General features: G+C 46.7%; 1 protein-coding gene across 2 annotated transcripts; it reads left to right on the top strand.

Annotated features, from left to right (window-relative positions):
• The first annotated feature begins 886 nt into the window (after nt 1–886).
• Nucleotides 887–19,566, top strand: LOC144093549 (uncharacterized). Of its 2 annotated transcripts, none has more exons than XM_077627078.1 (3): nt 887–1,075; nt 12,525–12,774; nt 18,273–19,566. In XM_077627078.1, the coding sequence occupies exons 2-3, from the start codon at nt 12,543–12,545 to the stop codon at nt 18,359–18,361; spliced, it is 321 nt and encodes a 106-aa protein (XP_077483204.1). In that variant the 5' UTR covers nt 887–1,075; nt 12,525–12,542; the 3' UTR covers nt 18,362–19,566. The 2 variants fall into 2 exon arrangements, with proteins under 2 accessions (XP_077483204.1, XP_077483205.1); XM_077627079.1 differs by having other exon boundaries at nt 934–1,075; nt 12,530–12,774.
• Nucleotides 19,567–19,787: the final 221 nt, after the last annotated feature.

Below are 19,787 nucleotides of genomic sequence, written 5' to 3'. Positions count from 1 at the left end.
TCCCGGGTTCGAACCCGACCGCGGCGGCTGCGTTTTTATGGAGGAAAAACGCTAAGGCGCCCGTGTGCTGTGCGATGTCAGTGCACGTTAAAGATCCCCAGGTGGTCGAAATTATTCCGGAGCCCTCCACTACGGCACCTATTCTTCCTTTCTTCTTTCACTCCCTCCCTTGTCCCTTCCCTTACGGCGCGGTTCAGGTGTCCAACGATATATGAGACAGATACTGCGCCATTTCCTTTCCCAAAAACCAATTATTATTATTATTATTCACTCCCTCCTTTACCCTTCCCTTACGGCGCGGTTCAGGTTTCCAACGATATATGAGACAGATACTGCGCCATTTCCTTTCCCCAAAAACCAATTATTATTATTATTATTATTATTATTACGAACACAAAAAGACTATTTTTACATATATTGTGGAAAGTCTTAGGTGAACCACCCTGTGTGTGTATCTATATATGTGCGATATATATGCGTTACACACACACACACACACACACACACATACACACACACACACATATATATATATATATATCGCGTAAGAACCGCCTTGAAAGCAGTGTGCAGATGCGAAGGCAGGCGCATGTTCCAAGCAACCAGCGCTCTTGTACAGACACTGTCTATATATATCCCGGGCCTATCATGCATGCCTTTCCTCGAGCGTGGTCGCCCACTCAATGCGTTCTTCTCCATCTGACGAGTTCACAGCAGCACCCGCGTCTGCCCTTCTTCCGAGTAAAACAAACTCGAGAGATTGTCAAACACGAGAAGGAGCCTTGTCTCTGAGGAAACAGGAGAGCCTACATGAGATGTGACGCATGCGCTCATCGGCGCGCTAGGGGCGACGCGACGGAAGCGAACCCGAAACTTCGTCCTTGGCGCAGGCGCTCTCTCGCATGTGAGACAACGCGCGACTCAGTGGAGCGTGCGAAGCCGTTTTGTAAGCGAGCGTATATAAGGGCGCCCGACAATCCCGTCGTGTATATACGCCGCTCGCGATCCGCGCCTGCAGCATTGTTCTCGAGATTCGAAAGCAGCATTAGCAGCCACCGCCGCTCGCGAACCGCAGGTGAGTTGCGGAGCCTCCTCTTTATATACCGGGTGTTCCAGCTAAATAGAACCAAGATTTTTAAAAAAAATTACTAGCCGACCATAAAATATTCTGCGAATTTCACCACTAAATTGTCGCTTAAACCCACTTGCCTGTGATGTGAGTGATGAATCAGACGGTTAAGCGCACACATACGACTGAAATTCGTGACATCTTTGAATTGACCTACCAAGCTAAGCCTATAGTTCAACTGACACTCAGACGTCTGAGTGGCACTATACCGTGGTTCGCCTGTCTGCTACGTCCGGCGGCTTCGCAAACGCTCATTTCTTGATCGTGGCACCGTTGTCTCATCCCGGTATCGATATATGTTGCCGCCGGAATCCTCGCGTCATTGACGCTCTTACCCCGCTTCACGGGCCTGCGACGCTGGATATTCACTAGTCATCGCCTGCGTTCGAGTTGGCTGCGTTGTTCGCGAAGTTCTTCTGGGTACTGCTTCGGGCGACTGATCTTCCCTGACTCGATATAGCTAGCCGCTGAGTAACAACGCGCTCACCAAGCAGCACGGACCGAGCGCCTCGACCAATGCGCATGCCTCAGATGCCGACATGGTGAAAGTCCACGGCTGTACAGTTGTCCACACACCTGTCTAGAGCGCTCGAACGTCACCGGGGGGTGCACTGACGTCATTTACGAGTGGCGTACGGCTTTTAAACAAGACCTTATCATGCAAGCACATTCCCATGGGCCATGACTCCTCATTACTTTTAATAGCCTAAGTTGCTTTGGGTCGTTAAACCCCTATAAACCAAACCTCATTACTTTTAAAGATATCGGACCTTTCAGGCAGCGGCGACTGTCATAAATACGCAACAGAGCGCGCCGTTGGAGCGTGCGGACAACCAGGCGACGCGAACAGGCCAATTGTCCCACCAGCAGTTAGCGCTGTAAAACAACACGCTCTATGAAGATTCAACTATAGTGCACGGCTGTGGGGTCGCTTTGACCAGATCAGCATACTTTTTAAACGAAGGCCAGCATTGAGAGTTTTGCATTAATGTTAAAAATAAAATAGCTAACTAATCTGTTAATTAGCAAATTGAGCGAAAAAATAATAGTCTGATCTGGCCAAGACAACTGCCTACACAAATCTGCGACCAACCACGGTGGTTCAGCGACTCTAGCGTTCGGTTGCTGATCTCAAGGTTGCGGGTTCGATCCCGATTGCGGCGGCCGTATTTCGATGGAGGCGAAAGAACTCCAGTTGGTCCGAGTTAATCCCGAACCCTAGCTCCGCTACGGCGTCCCTTTTCCGAAATATCACTTATGGGCAATAGACCCCACAACTTAGTTTCAATTTTTGCACAACCCTGTCCTAGTTGAATCTTTATACACAGTGCGCTGTTTCTCATTGAAATCTTAGTAGTACTCATATGACGGAAGATAACTGTCACTGAAACCAAGGAGCACAGGGGAATGTCTTTTTTAATTTGTAGTTTTTCATCAATGCGAGTCGTACTCAGCTATTTAGGCCACTCTGTCGCCATTTCTGGACGCGTCGTGAACCACCAAAACAAGAGGCCTCTTTCATTTCCCCATTTACGTCTCGTTTGCAGTAGAAAAAAAAATGACAATCGCTAAGCAACAAAAAGCTCTCGCCGCGGTGGTGTTCCCGCTGATGTTCGACTTTTCGAACGCGCTGCTTACTATAGTTAGCATACGTTTAGCAGGCGGCGGCTCCGTTGGAGGTCTGGGCACGGCCAAAGGGGCAGCTAGTCCGTATACCCTGCGCCAAGCCCTCGAGGGACGGTGGGAGCTAGACTCTATTATTCGAGATGTCTGCCATTAGGCATAATGAGGAATTAAGGGAGAGAAAGTTAGAATGAGTGTAAACAAGCCTCGCTTAAAAAAGTGGCGAAAGTTCGCGATAAAACAATTACGAAGAGTCCACTTGCGATAGTCCTCTATTATTATTATTATTACTGTTAATAATAATAATTCGTTTTTTGGGGAAAGGAAATGGCGCAGTACCTGTCTCATATATCGTTAGACAGCCGAACCGCGCCGTGAGGGAAGGGATAAAGGAGGGAGTGAAAGAAGATGATTACTGTTAAAATTGGTTTTGGGGGAAATGAAATGGCGCAGTATCTGTCTCACATATCGGTGGACACCTGAACCGCGCCGTAAGGGAAGGGATAAAGGAGGGACTGAGAGAATATAGGAAGAGGTGCCGTAGTGGAGGGCTCCGGAATAATTTCGATCACCTGGGGATCTTTACCCGCCGCTGTGGCTCAGTGGTTAGGGCGCTCGACTACTGATCCGGAGTTCCCGGGTTCGAACCTGACCACGGCGGCTGCGTTTTTATGGAGGAAAAACGCTAAGGCGCCCGTGGGCTGTGCGATGTCAGAGCACGTTAAAGATCCCCAGGTTGGTTGGTTGGTAATAACTTTATTTAAAAGTCCTGCAGAGCTTTCGCCGACGGGGCCTTAGGTCTCCCACGTGGGGACGTCGAGGTGTTGCCTCGCCGTCGCCTCGCGGGCCTAGCGCGTTGTGAAGCCCAGGTGGTCTAAATTATTTCGAAGCACTTCACAACGGCACCTCTTTCTTCTTTCACCCCCTCCTTTATCCCTTCCATTACGGCGCGATTCAGGTGTCCAACGATATATGAGACAGATACTGCGCCATTTCCTTTCCCCAAAGAACCAATTATTATTACTGGGGATCTTTAACGTGCACTGACATCGCACAGCACACGGGCGCCTTTGCGTAAATTTCACCTCCATCGAAACGCTGCCGCCGCGGTCGGGTTCGAACGCGGGTACTCCGTATCAGTAGCCGTGCGCCTTATAACCACTGAGCCACCGTGGCGGGTTCATCTGGAAGTCACTGTCTGTATTTTGGCCAATGCCCCCAATGGGTATGCATCATTTATCCCTCGAGGGCAACAACAGTTGCACGGTTGTTCACATGGTCAACGAAGTCTTCGCGGTTGAGCTTCCTACAAACAGCTTTTCCCAGTAAAAACGGTTGAAATGCGACCGGTTGCCCCCAGCGCAATCTTTGAGATAAGCAGCACAGAAACCACTCCACTGCTGAGGTCGTCGACATCATTGGCGTGGAGAGATCTACAGCAGCCTCTGTTGGGCTTCGTCCGACGAGCCGGCCATTACGCAGGCCGTTTTGAAAAGTGCTGGTGTGCAACGCAGCAGCAGCTGTAAGCATGTGCTGGTCAGCAATGCATGAGACCCCCGCCCCATATAACTTTGGAAAACAACTTTGGGAAGATTGTACAGGACCACTCGTATCTTGCTGCTAAATACCAGCTAATTCTTTTTTAATCACTACAGCTTCATAAAAAAATGGCGCTGATAGTCACATGGATGCTGCCTTCACTGGGTATGTGTTGGGCTCGGCGGACACACGATAACGAGATACGGTGTTCATAGTTATGCAACTAAAACTAGCCCAAATTTTTTTACAACTTCTTAATTATTCACTTTATACTGCTTGTTGCAATCGCAATCTTGAAGACTGTATTGCTTCGAAACTAATCCAATTTAGAGAGCTGAGAGGTTGCCATAGTTAAATGGGTCTTGAGGCATTCATAAATTACTTGCTTTTTCCTATAGGCTGCGCCCAGTTCCGACGCAAGGCCGAGCTCCTGCAGTTTCGGAATGAGGTGCGAAAAAACGGGGAATTGGTTAACAAATTTCTCAACATATATTGCAATTTTACAAGTTCTGTAAACTGGATTAGTCTCCAATCAGTACAGTGTTCAAAATTTGGATTGCGTCATGCCGCATAAAGTGAATAATTAAAAAAATAGTTAACAAATATTGACTACTTATAATCGTATAACCGTGACTGCTATTCAGTGACGGCAGCATTCACGTGACCATGAGCGTCATTTTTATAAAGCTGTAAACAGGGCAAAGCATAATGGTCGTCATTTTTGTGGCTCAAATTGCACGGAAGACACCTACAGGCTCCGAAAACAGAGATGATGAAGCCGCCTTGTAGGTCGGACAGTGTAGTGATGCACCCGGCAGTTCCTAATGCCGGCGCGAGCTTTTCCCCAACAAATTAACTTAGGAAAAGGAGCGTGCTGCGACCTCGTGAATACGACGGTGTTCTTTACGCGCAACGATAACGGCCTTGATTATCGACGTATCGCTCTCTCCAGTCAAGTATGCTCCAGTTTTCACGTTTTGCGTGCTCCTTTGTTCGGTGTCTCCGCAGCACACGTGCTCATGCCGTGGTGTGCAAGACTATATTCAACGTCGGCGAAAGATTGGACTTTCGTGAGACTTCGCCCTGAACGTGTCTATATCTGCCCATTGGTCTTCCTATCGGCCTATTGGAGATTACTTCAACCGGTTTGTTTTTACACTTTTTTTACATCCAAGACTGCTCCAAGCGGTTAACTTTTGGTCACGACTCTTCGTTTTCTTTTTCCCTGTATTTTCTTTGCGTTATTACGCAATTTTTTTTAAAAGATTAGTGCTGCCTCGGTCTGTTTAGCTAAACAAAATAGTACTTCGCCGTTTTAGTGTAATTTATTATGCTTATATTAGAGGACCGAGGTTAATTCTGTTCGATTAGAAGTTGCTTTTGTTTGAGTGATATATCCCTCACTTGGCGAGCATGCTGCTTATTGATGCAGTTCACGACGGCTGACTAACCTTTCCAGTCAAAGCGATCTGTCGCAGCACTAAAACGGTGGCTGTTAATGAATTTGAGTAAACATACAAAACTACACGAGCTCCAGCTTCATCTTTCGCTTCGCGAAGCCTGGCGATGTTAAAGCAGCTCTGAGAGGGGCTCTCAGTAAAGTTGCGGTTTGTCTGGGAGGTTAAAGGACCCCACCGCCGGCTGTTGATGAGCGCAGGAATTCCCCGGTGGGCGAAGCTTCCTGACAAGCCGGAGTGACCAACCCGGCTCAGTGGCCGCGGCCGTGGATAGCCCTCCGTTGCTGACGTAACGAGCGCTACATGAAGCGTTGCGCGGCATGTACGTTCGGTGGTCTGTACTCTACATAATACAAGCATTTTATAGTAAACCTCAAACACCCTTTTCAGAGACTCTAATAATAATAACAATAATTGGTTTTGGAGGAAAGGAAATGGCGCAGTATCTGTCTCAAATATTGTTGGACACCTGAACCGCGCTGTAAGGGAAGGGACAAAGGAGGGAGTGAAACAAGAGGTGCCGTAGTGGAGGGCTCCGGAATAATTTCTACCACCTGGGGATCTTTAACGTGCACTGACATCGCACAGGACACGAGCGCCTTAGCGTTTTGCCTCCATAAAAACGCAGCCGCCGCGGTCGGGTTCGAACCCGGGAACTTCGGATCAGTCGCCGAGCGCTCTGTAACCACTGAGCCACCGCGGCGGGTCAGGGAGTCTTTAACGACGCTCCTGTGCGGTAATTTCTACAGCATAGCCATCAGGAACAGCATCCGAGATACTTCGAAACTGGTGTGCACAGTCTGTCGAGAAAATGTGGTTTAATAACTTGACACACAGTTAGCGTGACACCAAGACAACGTCGCATGCGAACTAGCGCGGTTGACAAGACGAACCGGCGCGTTCGCAAATCTAGCAACCGCTCCAGGAAGGCCTTGCCGAGCCCCAGTGTCATCCGAATTGAAACGGACACGTTCGCAATAAGAGAAACTAGCACGAGGGACCTCGACGCCATATGGAAATGCTGCGCTGCGCGAATTAAGCGGCTGCTCCCGTGTCGATGCATAGAACTGCCCTTGACATCCTCAGCCGAGCGCCAGTGCAGTCACGGTCTAATTACGGAGCTTCGCGGGATGCGCACCAAAGAATTGTCTGCAGTCGATGCCAACCTCCAAAACATCCGTCGCTCGGGAGAAGCGTACGGGTCGGCCTGGGAGACAACGGGGAGCCTGTGCCGGAAATCGAAAGATGATTGTTGCAGCTGTTTTCCTTGGCCGCTGCCTTCGTCCTGCCTCCGTCGCGGCTTTTCTGCCCTTGACACCCCCCCCCCCCCCCCCACACACACACGCACGCAAGCACGCACGCACACACATATATATAGTTTCGGTGACTGTTGGCTTCTTTCATGTATATATATTTCAAGTACATGCATGAAGATCAGCGCTGTGTTGTAATTTATAGTAAGAACAGCACGCAATGTCAGAATTAGTATTCTTTTGAGCTACATATTTTTGTTTACAGGAGAAGAAAAGGCTTGTTTTCTGTACTTCACACATTTAACGAATCAATGAATATGGGGCCGCACATTTTTCCTAAATAAACGTGAAATTCTGTCATATGTATTTATAATACTGTACACGTCTATCGAGAAAGTGCCAGGAGAGCTAATTAACATGGTCAGGATGGTTACGGCGGCCTCGGTAGTTCGCAGAAGAGAGCAGAGGGGTCGCTGAAGAGCGTGCTGCTTTTTATTTTCACCTCTTAACCGCAGCATGCTAATCAGCGTTTCAGCTAAGCTTCAGCAGAATCTTGGAATCCTTGCAGGGTCGCACAAAGTCTCGCAAATCCTTCATCCAGTCATGTCGATCGCCACATCGACGTTCCTGCGATCCATTGCAACTATCACAGCAAACAATGCATTGTTTGTTGAGTACAAGGAACAAGATCATATCTTTCTTGACAGACGTGTGCGTGCAGTGGAGTTAACGCTGCTAATGTTAACATGAATTAACGTGGGTGATTTATGTTGAATAATAAAGAAAAATTTTCCTCATCCAAATGAGAAAACAACTTCAAACACAGGCCTGCACGAGAGTGAATGACTCATTCCAACCATTCCGGCAAGGGGATAGGCTGCAATTTGGCACATGACAAGAAACTGATTTGGCATGAAAAGCATTCTTCGTTGGAGTAGCTATGTATATTCGCCCATCTTGTATGCGACGGCATGGCTTATTGACCTTTGTTCTCCCGTACATGCAGGCCGTTCCGGCGTTACGTTTACTGTCCCCAATGATCTGCATCATTACATCGTTTAACTTCTTGACGATCACTGCCATACATGTACGGCGGCGATCGTGCGTTCGAAATGTTGCACCATATTGCACTGAAAAAAAAAAAATTTAATCTGTCTTGCGCTCACCAATTGTCAGTTTCTCCACGCGTGGGCTGCTCTTGTGGATGTCCACAAGAATTTTTACGTTGGTTGGTGCTTCGCTTGGTTCATTGCCGGCATTCATACTGTTGCCATCATCCGCTGGACATGCTAATAAGTTTAAGCTTCGAGCACTAGGTGTTCAGTTGCACGTCGCTTCATGGCCGTGAGCATCTCTTTTGGTAATGACAATGATTTTTCCTTCCCGGAGTACTTACAAAGAATAGAATCTGAATCGGAGGAAGACAGCTCGTCTCCGGATGAGAATCTACAAACACACAAGACTGCGGAAGCCAACGCGACGACGTTCAATGGGACTGCAATATCCGTCCTACTTTTTTGTCATTTTTGTGCTGAATTCAGTCATTTTTGTTATTAAGTCATTTTTGTACATTTAGTCATTTTTGCCAATTAAAAAATGGGCAACGGAGACGTTTTCTGAGAAAAAATCTTGACTGTCGAAGGGCTAAAAAGTGAAAGTTCGCAGTAGAAAGTCGGTCGATTTTGTGAACTGTGTATTGAAGGATGCATCAACTATTGCATATTGAACGCCTGCAGGTTTATTGGACGTTTCCTTTCTTTCAGAACAGACCCAGAGTGCAAATTGTGCAACGACTGATGAGAACGAAATAACTATTGTTTGGGTACAAATAAACCACAATCAAAAGCTTGTGTGTGCACACACTCGAGGGGCATTCGCAATTAAACGCACCTCCCGGAGAGCCAAAGCTTACTTCAGCTAAGGCGAGGAGAATTAATGAAAAGTATACATAACCTGTATCAGTGCTAGCATGGGTGCTTTAATTTTGGTTTCAAACCACAACCAGTAAGGACCCTGCATGATTTCACAATAGGTTTGAGTCGTGCTTTATTTTACAGCTGCTCCGTGTCATCCTGAAGTAGTTTAACGTTTCTTGTTGGGTGCCAGAGCAAGGTTTCGACACAGACTTCCTAGAATAGTGGAGAACGTACACGAGAGCTAGCCTTCGCGCTGTCGGTGCATTTAGTCTATGCAAAGCCTTTCCGCCTGAAGGTTGCTGATGCACTTAACTGCCTCTTGTGATGTTGCAGTCGCGCTCCGTTTACACAGTACATGGCGTGTGCCAGCATCACTCCGACAAATGGACGGCGTACGTGTGCCGCACATTGACGTGCTTATCATGGGAGCAAAGAGGAAAAAACCAAACAGTTTTTGAAGACACCTTTAGAACAGCAGTGAATGCCCAGACAGCACGAGATCGATGCCGCGATCCCCTTCATCAACTTAGCAGGCGTTTCTTCTTTAATTTTGAATAGAGAATGTACAGCTACATATGTTAACTGCTACACAAACACCACAGTGGCCAAAACTGCAGGAGGCCGACAGCATTCATGAGCAATGTTCGTGTGCGCCTTGCATGTTTGTCTTTAAATTGTAATCATGTACTGTTGCGGTGTCCGCGCATGTAGCACATAGTGGGCTTATAAATAATGCTGCCAGCTGTTGATCACTCCCGTTCTGAAAGAACATAGATTTTGCATTTGAAATGACTTGAGATATAAATAGGGTATTGATACGACAGCGCAGCTGTCGAAACAAGAGAACCAAAAGACAAACAAAACTTAATTTTCTTATATGTACAATCGAAAGCTACGCCAATCTCCGTCAAAAATACAAATTAAGGCAACCAAGCTTTGCTTCTGGCGAGTGCAGTGCGACTCATTTGACACCGCTAGTGCTTCAAATCTTTCATATCTCTCATGGGCGAGAGAAACTATCCTCCTCACCCATTCCAGAGCTCAGGAATTCCACGGCTGCTGTAAGTGCCCTACTACGCGTCTCACTAGAAAACCCGGCAGTCTGTGTATTTTCTGCAAAGGCTGTAAATCATTCATTACGTACGCCTAACTCCGAGCAGGGAAGTCTTCCCGAGTTTTAAGCATAGCTTCAGTGTTCATATACCAGGTGTTTCAGGGAAGGTGATCACTAATTTTTTAAAATAAGGTTTTTGAGGTAATAATAATAATAATTGGTTTCTGGGGAAAGGAAATGGCGTAGTATCTGTCTCATATATCAGCAGCTCCGTAAGAAAAGGATAAAGCAGGGTGTGAAAGAAGAAAGGAAGAAAGAGGTGGCGTAGTGAAGGGCTGCGGAATAATTTTGACCACCTGGGGATTGTTAACGTGCACTGACACAGCACACGGGCGCCTTAACGTTTTGCCTCCATAAACACGCAGCCGCCGCGGTCAGGTTCGAACCCGGAAACTCCGGAACAGTAGCCGAGCGCCCTAACCACTGAGCCATCGTGGCAACGAGAAGCAATTTGCAACATAGTAATATGAGTGTTGGCGGACGTAAAAAAACAGGCGAATCATTTTAACTAGCTAAGCGATTAACTAAATTCTAATAGTTAACTTTTTAACTATTACCAGTAGGTAATAGTTAATCAGTATTATCAGTTATTAGATATTCGAAAACGTCATTACTCTCGCCACTGTGGCACAACAAAATTCGGCTATTTCAACAGTTACGACCACTGGAGGGGTTGCTTTGCCTGCATACTTTTCGAAAGTGCATGTATTTCAGCACGATGTAGCCAAATTTTGTCGTGCCACAACGGCGAGAGTAATGGCATTTTCGAAATTCTAAAAACTGATATGGCTATTATTAACGGCCGGCTACAAATCTGTAATTGCAATTAGGTGCCTATTTATAATAGTTAAAAAGTTTATTATAATTTAGTTAATCACTTAGCTAGTTAAGATGATTCGCCTGTTTTTTTACGTTTGCCATCGCTGGCATTACTATGCCGGAAAAAGTTTACCTCAAAAACTCTATTTTTGAACACGAGTGATCACCTTCCCTGAAACACCTGGTATAGTAAGCACCTGGCACAGGTACTTTCAGACTTCTGTTGCCTTGATCGGCCTGCTTCCGAAAAAAGTTTGGATCTTCTCAACCTTGAATTTAAGAGTTCGTTCGAATTTAGCAACGAATAAAGCTTGGTTTATGGGGGTGGAACGTCCCAAAGTGGCTCAGACTATGAGGATGCCGCAGTGAAGGATCCGGAAATTTCGGCCACCTGGAGTTAACATGCACTGACATCGCTCAGCACACTGGTCTCTAGAATTTTGCCTCCTTTGAAATTCGACTACCGCTGCGGGCATCAAACCTGTGCCATTCGGGTCAGCAGTCGAGCACCACAACCACTGAGTCACCGTGGCAGCCAACGAATGAAGCCCTTATATACTTGAAATATACTGTGTTTATCGCATGCGCTCGTGCTCAGCCTGCAGACAGAGGCTGAAGCTTTCGGAAGCTCTCACAATACATCTGTCGGCAATTCTCTCTGGTTCCAACTAGCAGTTTGTGTTAAAAGTAAAGCTGAAATTTGGGCGAGTTGGTAAGCATTCATGGTGGGTGAACAGTGCAACAAATGCGGGACAAAGGTAAGACAAGCGCTTGTCTTGCCTTTGTCCCGCCTTTGTTGCGCTGTTCACCCACCATGATTGCGCTAAAATATTTTTTTCCCTCTCCGTAAAAGAGAGTGGGTACCTGCCAGGACTCTTGAATGCGGTCGAAATAAAAAGTCGAATTGACCAATCTTGTGCTAACGGATTCCTGTTGGAAAACGAGTAAGAAACACACACACACACACAAAGCACACAAGCAAAGCAACAGCACTAACATTCAGCTGTTGGCTCAAACAAACAAAAAAGTGCCAACCCTGCACATGCATGCTTCAGTATATATATACCACAGCGTGCGAGCAAAGACCACAATAAAAACAGAGGCAAAATTTGTCACTCAAACACTGTAACCGCTAGCCATGCTAGCCATCAATAAATGAGGCGGAAGTCAGCTGTACAGGCTCGTATGAACCTTAGTTATTTCTTTTTTTCAGAATTTGGCGCTATGTATACATAGGTAGATACTTCACCAAAAATGAAGTTGGCAAGTCGCGGTGGTTGTGTAACGGTGGTAAAGCGGGCACTCTTACGTTCATAACAGTCAAGACAGACCAAAAAGACGAGAGCTGTAAGGTACACCCGGCCAATACTTTCACAGTATCACCCGAGTGTCAAACAGCCATACAGTGGCCTGAATATGCGCAAAGTGCCGTTTTCATCCTGTTATGCCGCTCCGCTTCATCACAGAGCGCTGTATACAGCCGTTTGTTCGACACTCCGGTGGTAGTGTGAAAGAATTGGCCGAGTGCACAAATATGTAGAAGTTACATGCAGGCGGGTATTTAAAAGCAGCACAAATTGCTTCTTCTGTAACGGATGCTACAAGATCGACCTCGCAAGTGCTTGATGTTCCAGTGTTGCAACCTGTAAGCTAAATAGGATCCCTCTTTTGCAGTGCAGCCAGAAGGAAGCCATGGCACGTTATGGACACGGCAGGTTCTGCGCACTGGCTGTGCTGCTCCTGTTGACCGTGTTCACTGCCGGTGTTCGCGCCAGGAGCACGGTGCGCCAGGATCAGCTCGTTGGCGGTGTGGTCGATGGCCGCTTCTGGCAGGGAGTCCTAAACAGGACTTTGGAAGGCAACGTGCAACAGGCCTTCAACATGGTGTTCAGCAGAGTCTCTGACGACATCGCGAATGCCATGAGTGAGTGTACTACATGCCTTGTTAGTATGGACACTTTGGTTCCTGATCAAAAATATCCATAATGCAAATCGCCCGTAATAACAAGGCACAAAGAATAAAATAAAAAAAACAAGCTGTGGTTAAGATTTGTGCATACTAGTGGCCAGCGAAGCTGAACTTAGACACAATTTTGGGAACTACAAGCCCGTTATCCTAGTTGTCATTGAGCTTGATGTAATGTAGTGCAGCATAGTGGTCTATGATATACTTGATGGCGTCTCATGGCGAAATGGCTTAACTACTACTACGACTGTTCCCATCTCACGAAAAGCACTCGGTCCGCTGACAAGTGCTGTATGCAGCTTTCTACGTGGCATGAGCTGCAGATGGAGTTATCATAAGTCATTCATGCAATATGAAAAATTGTGAGGTGCGTCGCTTAGGACACTTTGCCCTGTAAAACATGAAAGCACAAAAGAAAGAGCCATCACTCAGCCATTTCTACTTTTTCACTACATTCTTCTGGTGTCCTGAGCTCAAAATGCAGAAGCTAAAATACCTGGTCGGGGCAGCAGAGATTTTGTTCTCATTACCGCCCACGTTAACGAGACAAAAATACATAGGCCCTATTGGACACTCTGCATTTTCACCCTGTCCATTGTCCGGAGAGCGAGTTTCCATATTAACGAGGCGTAAATACATTGAAAAAATTGGCGGCGGTTTACCTCTGGTTAAACCTGGAGTGACGCGATAGCTACAGCTGGCTGAGTGGAACTTGCTCAGTTGAATTGCAAAGTCAGTCTTTTGCCACTCCGTTTCGCTGGGCGTTCCTTCTTCATATTCGTCCCACTTGACAAGGCGCATGCGCACAGCTGTTGCAGCTCGGTTTCGCTGGCGCGCCACGCCGCCACAAGTCATGGCTAGGTGGCTTGAACCACTGCCCGATTTAAAGGGTTCAGCCTTATCCATCCATCCATCCATCCAGCAGCAGGTGCTCCGCACCACGTGGCTGGTCACGTCATGAACCACGTGACCAACCATGTGACCACGTGGCGGTGGCGGCGCCGCCAAGCCGTGGCTGCGGCGCTATGGTCATGTGCCACTGCCACGCTGAAGGCTCGAAATGCTGCCGCAATGTAGCTATTGCTACAAAAGCTTGGTCCCCCAAAAAACTGTCCATACAAATCTAGTCTTCCATATTAATGGGGGTCGTATTAATGTAGCACAAAAGCCTGGACTCCATGTGCGCGAAAGAGCGAGCGACACGACAATGCGGCACGGGGACGCTCGCTCCGTCGCTTGTGGGCAAGCTCCATGCAAGCGAAGGCGGCAGGCGACGCGAACCCACGACGTGCGCAGCGGACTCCGTGCTTTGCGCACTCAAGCTTAGAAACACGCCCGTAACCTGTTTTCTCTCTTAAAATTTTGCGAGTGTGTCTCATAGTCAGGGCCAAAGGAATATTTCCTCTACAGCAGCGGTGTAGCGGCAGTGGAGATAACCAACAACATGCTTGCGGAGACGAAATCACATCACGGGTTCACGGGGGAGGTGTGCTTTCGTTCGGTGCCTGTGCACTCCGGCTTAGTAAAAACACTCCCATAAACTGTCGCCGCAATCTTATTGTAAGTGAGCAAACTATAATTTACCAGTGAGAATGCGCGCCGCGAGTGTTTCTGCACAGTTGGAGCGCAGCGGCACGGTGGATCGAGCGCCGATACCCGCGGCTCGACACGCATCTCTCCCTGCAGTACACCCGTTCGTGTAGCCCGCTCCAATTGCTGTTAGCCCTCAGCACCCAACAAGTACATTGTTTTAATTATTTAAATCATGCGGGTCTGCCTCTCAGCTACAAAACAAAATATTTTCTCGACGGTGGCGATGACCAAGACGACGGGCAGGTTGCGTGAGATGTACCCGTGAGAAACCGTGGGCAAACCGGAAACGGCTTTGGGGGCTTTGATTGGCCAGTCGCGTGGGAGACTTCCGGGCGACGAGTGAAATTTTCTGTGGGTGCAGATCCGAGAGACACGACAATCAACACATGCATTTTGCTTCGCGCGACCACGTCGCTCGTCGCTTGCCACCGTCGCCTTCGCGTTCGCGTGAGTTTTCGCGTACATGGAGTGCAGGCTTTAATAGAGAGTGAAATCGCGGTCACTTGCCAAGTACAAAGTTAAAATGACATTAGATCTGTGCATCCCTTTGCTAACTTTTGCCAAGCAAGATTCTGTCAGCTGATGACTTGAGCTCCTTTCTGTGCCACCAACTATACCATAGGGATAAGAAGTATACCACGTCTGTTATTCCTTATCTATACCACGTCTGGTATTCCTTATCTATTTCCGTAATTTCTACATGTTAGCTTCCAAGTGCGTAAGTTTGGTTTTAAGATTGTTTTAAGATTGAGTGCCCATAACTCTTTATGAAATAAACAAAGACTGGGTCAGACATAGGGCGACAGAAGGCTGAACACTACAGATTACGGTGTAGGAAAAATACATTACTGACCGAAAACATTACGAATCTGCGGAAGCGAGCACCAGTATAGCATGCGACGTTGGGCAAAGGCGCTTCAGCGAGGATCAAGAAGCCGAATTGCCGTCAGCATCAGTCACTGACTCATTGATACGAACCCATGCCTCTCCCATATCTCTCCATTTAACCCTGTGCTTTGCCAGCTGCAGCCATCTTTACGATGAGGTAAATATGTTATGGATCAAGATGGAAAGCTCTAGGATCATCTATAACTATGTTCAGCGTTATCGGCATTGCTCTGAACATGAGACTGCATTGAACGCTGCCTAGATTAACGCGTGTTCGTGCATGGTCTGTGTTTTTTAGCATACACAAGGAATATGAAATTATGCAGAAAAAAAAACTGTGACAATTGTACAGCTGCGGGCTTGTGCCAAGCTCCCGCTGAAAAGACAAGACAGCGCTAAATGCATACAGAATGAATAATTTCAAAAGAGGTTGTTTGAATCTAAAAAGAAAAAAAATCCGCCCGTTTTCCCAAGCCACTGCTCAAGTGTGTACGATCGTGCGATTTGCGCGAACGGGTGCCAGGCATGATGCCGGCGAAGGCCACGATTAAGGACGACGAGGGATCCTCCCTTACTAAGTATTCCTGCGGACGCTGTTAGGGCTACCTTGTCTCCCGGTGTTTGGACTAGAGAGAGTTCAAGGAACGAAAGCTGTCACAGAGGAGAGGCAGCAGTGTACAGCCTTCGTCAAAAATATATACAGGCCAAGGAGCTTACCCCGCCGCGGTGGCTCAGTGGTTAGGGCGCTCGACTACTGATCCGGAGTTCCCGGGTTCGAACCCGACCGCGGCGGCTGCGTTTTTATGGAGGAAAAACGCTAAGGCGCCCGTGTGCGATGTCAGTGCACGTTAAAGATCCCAGGTGGTTGAAATTATTCTGGAGCCCTCCACTACGGCACCTCTTCTTCCTTTCTTCTTTCACTCCCTCCTTTATCCCTTCCCTTATGGTGGCGTGGTTCAGGTGTCCAATGATATATGAGACAGATACTGCGCCATTTCCTTTCCCCCAAAACCAATTATTATTATTATTATTATTATTATTATTATTATTATTATTATTAAGGGGCTTGGTTCTACGCCATGAAGAGGGGCTTCCTAGCATCCTGGAAGCTTGGGAGGAATAATGATGAGAGTTCCGTTCACCTTCCAGAGCTTTAGAACGCATGCAAAACCAAGCCACACCCCGTACCGCTCGCGAATGGGCTGCATATTTTTGACAAAGGTTGTACGTGGTGATACAATGAATGCATTTTGCACTCATTACTTTCCTACAGTTTCTATTGTTGAGGTATGGTGCAGTTCGCTGTATCCGAGTTTGTTATCTCCTCCGGTCGACTCTGATCACACGAAAGAAGTGTTTCAGACATTTAAAAGGAACATTTAGTTTTTCAGCCCAATGTAACATTGTATCACTGCCCCAACATCGAAAAGAATCGCTTGTCTGCACCCGCCATCTCATTTCGTGCTAGTTTTGAACACTATGAACTGCTACCAATTTGAGCAGCAGGTTTAGAGAATAACGATGCCGTCAGCGGATTAACTTGATGTGTGCGACAATTCATCGCAGTGCTGCTCAGGAAACACTGTAAGTAGTGAACATTTATCAGGAACGCAACTTTGCTTGATTATAAAAAAAAAAACTAGTTACCTTCTATATAATTAACCTCTTCTAGCTTTATTAAGGCCCACGTTTCCAATAAATGTTTGTGTGTTTAGGATTTTAGGGAAAAAAATGCCAATAATCTATAGCCCACTTCGCATACCTGAAAAATCCAAACTTTCGCACAAATGAAATTTCCCCTCACTTATATAAGTTCGAATCTGTGAGCCTCTCTACAATGCAGTAGTTTCATCATTCCTTTCCCTTCACATAGCGGAGGAATCTGAGACAGTGCATAGTTTGCTGTTCCTTACAAGACAGCGAGACAGTGCCATCGAGTCTTACCTTAACGCACATTGTTGCAAGCTCGCAATAGCCAACATATGGAAGGGAGTGATCTATACTGACACGAGATTACCATTTTGCGTATCGCCCAAGGCGGATTTAAAGTGGTGGCGAAGGCTGGGCCGAAAAGTGGTTTAGCGCGACTGCAGCACAACCAGAGGATGGGGGGCAAAACACTCATATAAAGAAATGATAAAGCTACAAAATTGGAATGTAATCTGCCAATAGAAAAGAAAAAATATATTAGCACCTTGTTTTATGAAAGAGGTAAGTCATTTTATTAAAACCTGGCAAATTTTGTATTTTTGCAACACTCTTGACCTGCCCCCTATTCATGAGTGTGCGGTGCATTACAGCGCGTCTTTGCAGGCCTTGTTTCGATACCCGGCTAACCCGGCCACAGACATGCTTCGCCAGTGTCTGGAAGTGTTGCTGCCATTCTATGCTGCCCCTCCTTTACCAGTCACTTTCATTGCGTTCCCAATTGCACATTAACAAGGCCATAACCAGCAGGAACTCGAGCACATTTGACTGGCAAAGGTTGGGGCGCGCTGAAAGGCAGCAACCTTCGAGAGGTACGGGCAAGCTCGAAAACGCAGATTCTACAGAAAGACCGCTTTATAATTCGCGCCTAAAGCATACGTATGCGTGACGTCATTCTACGTCACGTTTGCGTAGTTTGCCCCCCAAAATCCAGGGGGCGCTGGAGTGCCCACGAGCCGCCATTTTTTGGACCAATGGGCGTCTATGGAGCCTTCGCTACCAGTGTACATCTACCTTGTATCACCATTGACGAGGCCTACCTCAATGACTCACTGCTAATCTGCAGACAATTCTTACAATAAATAGCCCCATGCTAGAAGAACTTGTCGCCAGTTTACACATGGTTTAGGCAGCACTACAATGGAGTACTATTTTGCAAGCAGATAAGCGGAGCACTCTGCGAGCTAATCAGGCGTTCAGTAGTTCTTTTAATACGTCACATTGCAAGAATGAACATTTTATAATCCATTATGTACCGCCCTTTTCAGATCGAGTTTCCAACTTCCTGGACGGAGTCAGGCGAAATGTCACATCAGCGATACAGAACCGCCCGAGGACAATGCCTACAACTCGTTAAAGGGTATGCAACAGGAACAATTGCAGGAAGACGCCGCCAGCACTGACCAAAGTGTTTGATGCATCCACTCAAACCAATTGTAATGGCAAGGCAAGCTTACCCTGATTTAACGTCACAATACACACTGGTTAGCCTTATCGTGTCTGTGAGGTCCACACCAAAAAACTTTTCACAAATAAATTATGGACTATAGCAGCAAATACACATGTTGACACTGTTAGGCAAGCAGGGTGCCAAATTGATTATTTGAAATTCTGAGTCTCATTTGACACTTTTTGCGCGCATAGTCAGTGGGTCAGGAAAGTAGCCAAAGGTCCGCAAGGATTACTCTGTTTCATCGAGGTCACGTACAAATGGCTCCTAAACACGTTAGTTATTTTTATTTATCCACAGACTGAGCATGACCTGGCTGGTCATTTTATTTACTACCAGAGCAAAGCCCTTCTTCCCAGTGAAGAGCCCAACCGCGGAGCACGAGTGAGATGCCGCAGCTTGGAAACCCAAGGTTACTTGATCTGTGGTACGCAACGAACGAGTAGTTCTGTAGCACTCTTCTCTTTTAAATGCATACTGCTTTTCAAAAGAAAAAAAAAAAAACTTAGCATTCAGCTGCCCCTCTAAACGCACCCACCTTGGCACAAAAATTGAATGAATTGCAAAAATCGAGTTTCGAGCTGATAGAATAAATTCCACTGAAAACTGAATTTTGGCCCCGTATGTCCTCAACCCGACCATAAAGGTCATGCATCTTGGTCTTCCAAGAGTTCCTCTCTTCCGAAAAGGGCCTACGCAGTTTGAAGTGCTCTACAGATAGAAATATCTACTTCGCCTCAGTAAAAATGCAAAACATAGACAAGAAACATAATTTTAGGAACACGCTAAAGACATACCTTCTGTACGTTAAAACTTCGATTGAGTGCATATGATTGTTTAAGTGCACTCCAGCTTTCGTAACTATGTCCCACTTGTTGAGACTATCGCTATGTCCCTACTGCATGTGATCTGTTATGCATTGCTTGAACTGTTATTTTCTTCCTTTTGCTGTGGGCTTGTTGTGTCCTTTTTTATTTCACAAGAACCGGATTATCATTCTATTTTTCGCTTGGACTCCAAAACTAGAAGACAATGGCTGTTGAGACCAACAGCCTGCTGTATACATTCTTGAACAGTTATAAGCAAGAATAAAACTAGTGAACCGCATATAATGTGGCTTGTGCTGACTGCTCCCTGTATGAAACAGACCTTACTGCTATACTGCGCTCTATGCACCTTTACCGGGGGACGCAACATGTACAAGCCAGGATTTTTTTAGGGGGGAGGGTAGGCGCTCGGGTTATTTCTTGCATCAAAAGGGGGGTGGAGGGGTGGCAGTGCTGGCGATACATGCCCGACAATAAAGCCCAAGGGCTGTACCCAACAAGACACC

This window comes from Amblyomma americanum, chromosome 6 (genome assembly GCF_052857255.1).
Source record: "Amblyomma americanum isolate KBUSLIRL-KWMA chromosome 6, ASM5285725v1, whole genome shotgun sequence".
Classification (NCBI taxonomy): Eukaryota; Metazoa; Arthropoda; class Arachnida; order Ixodida; family Ixodidae; genus Amblyomma; species Amblyomma americanum.
The sequence above is the reverse complement of the archived record's forward strand: the minus strand, read 5'-3'. Positions and strand labels throughout refer to the sequence as shown.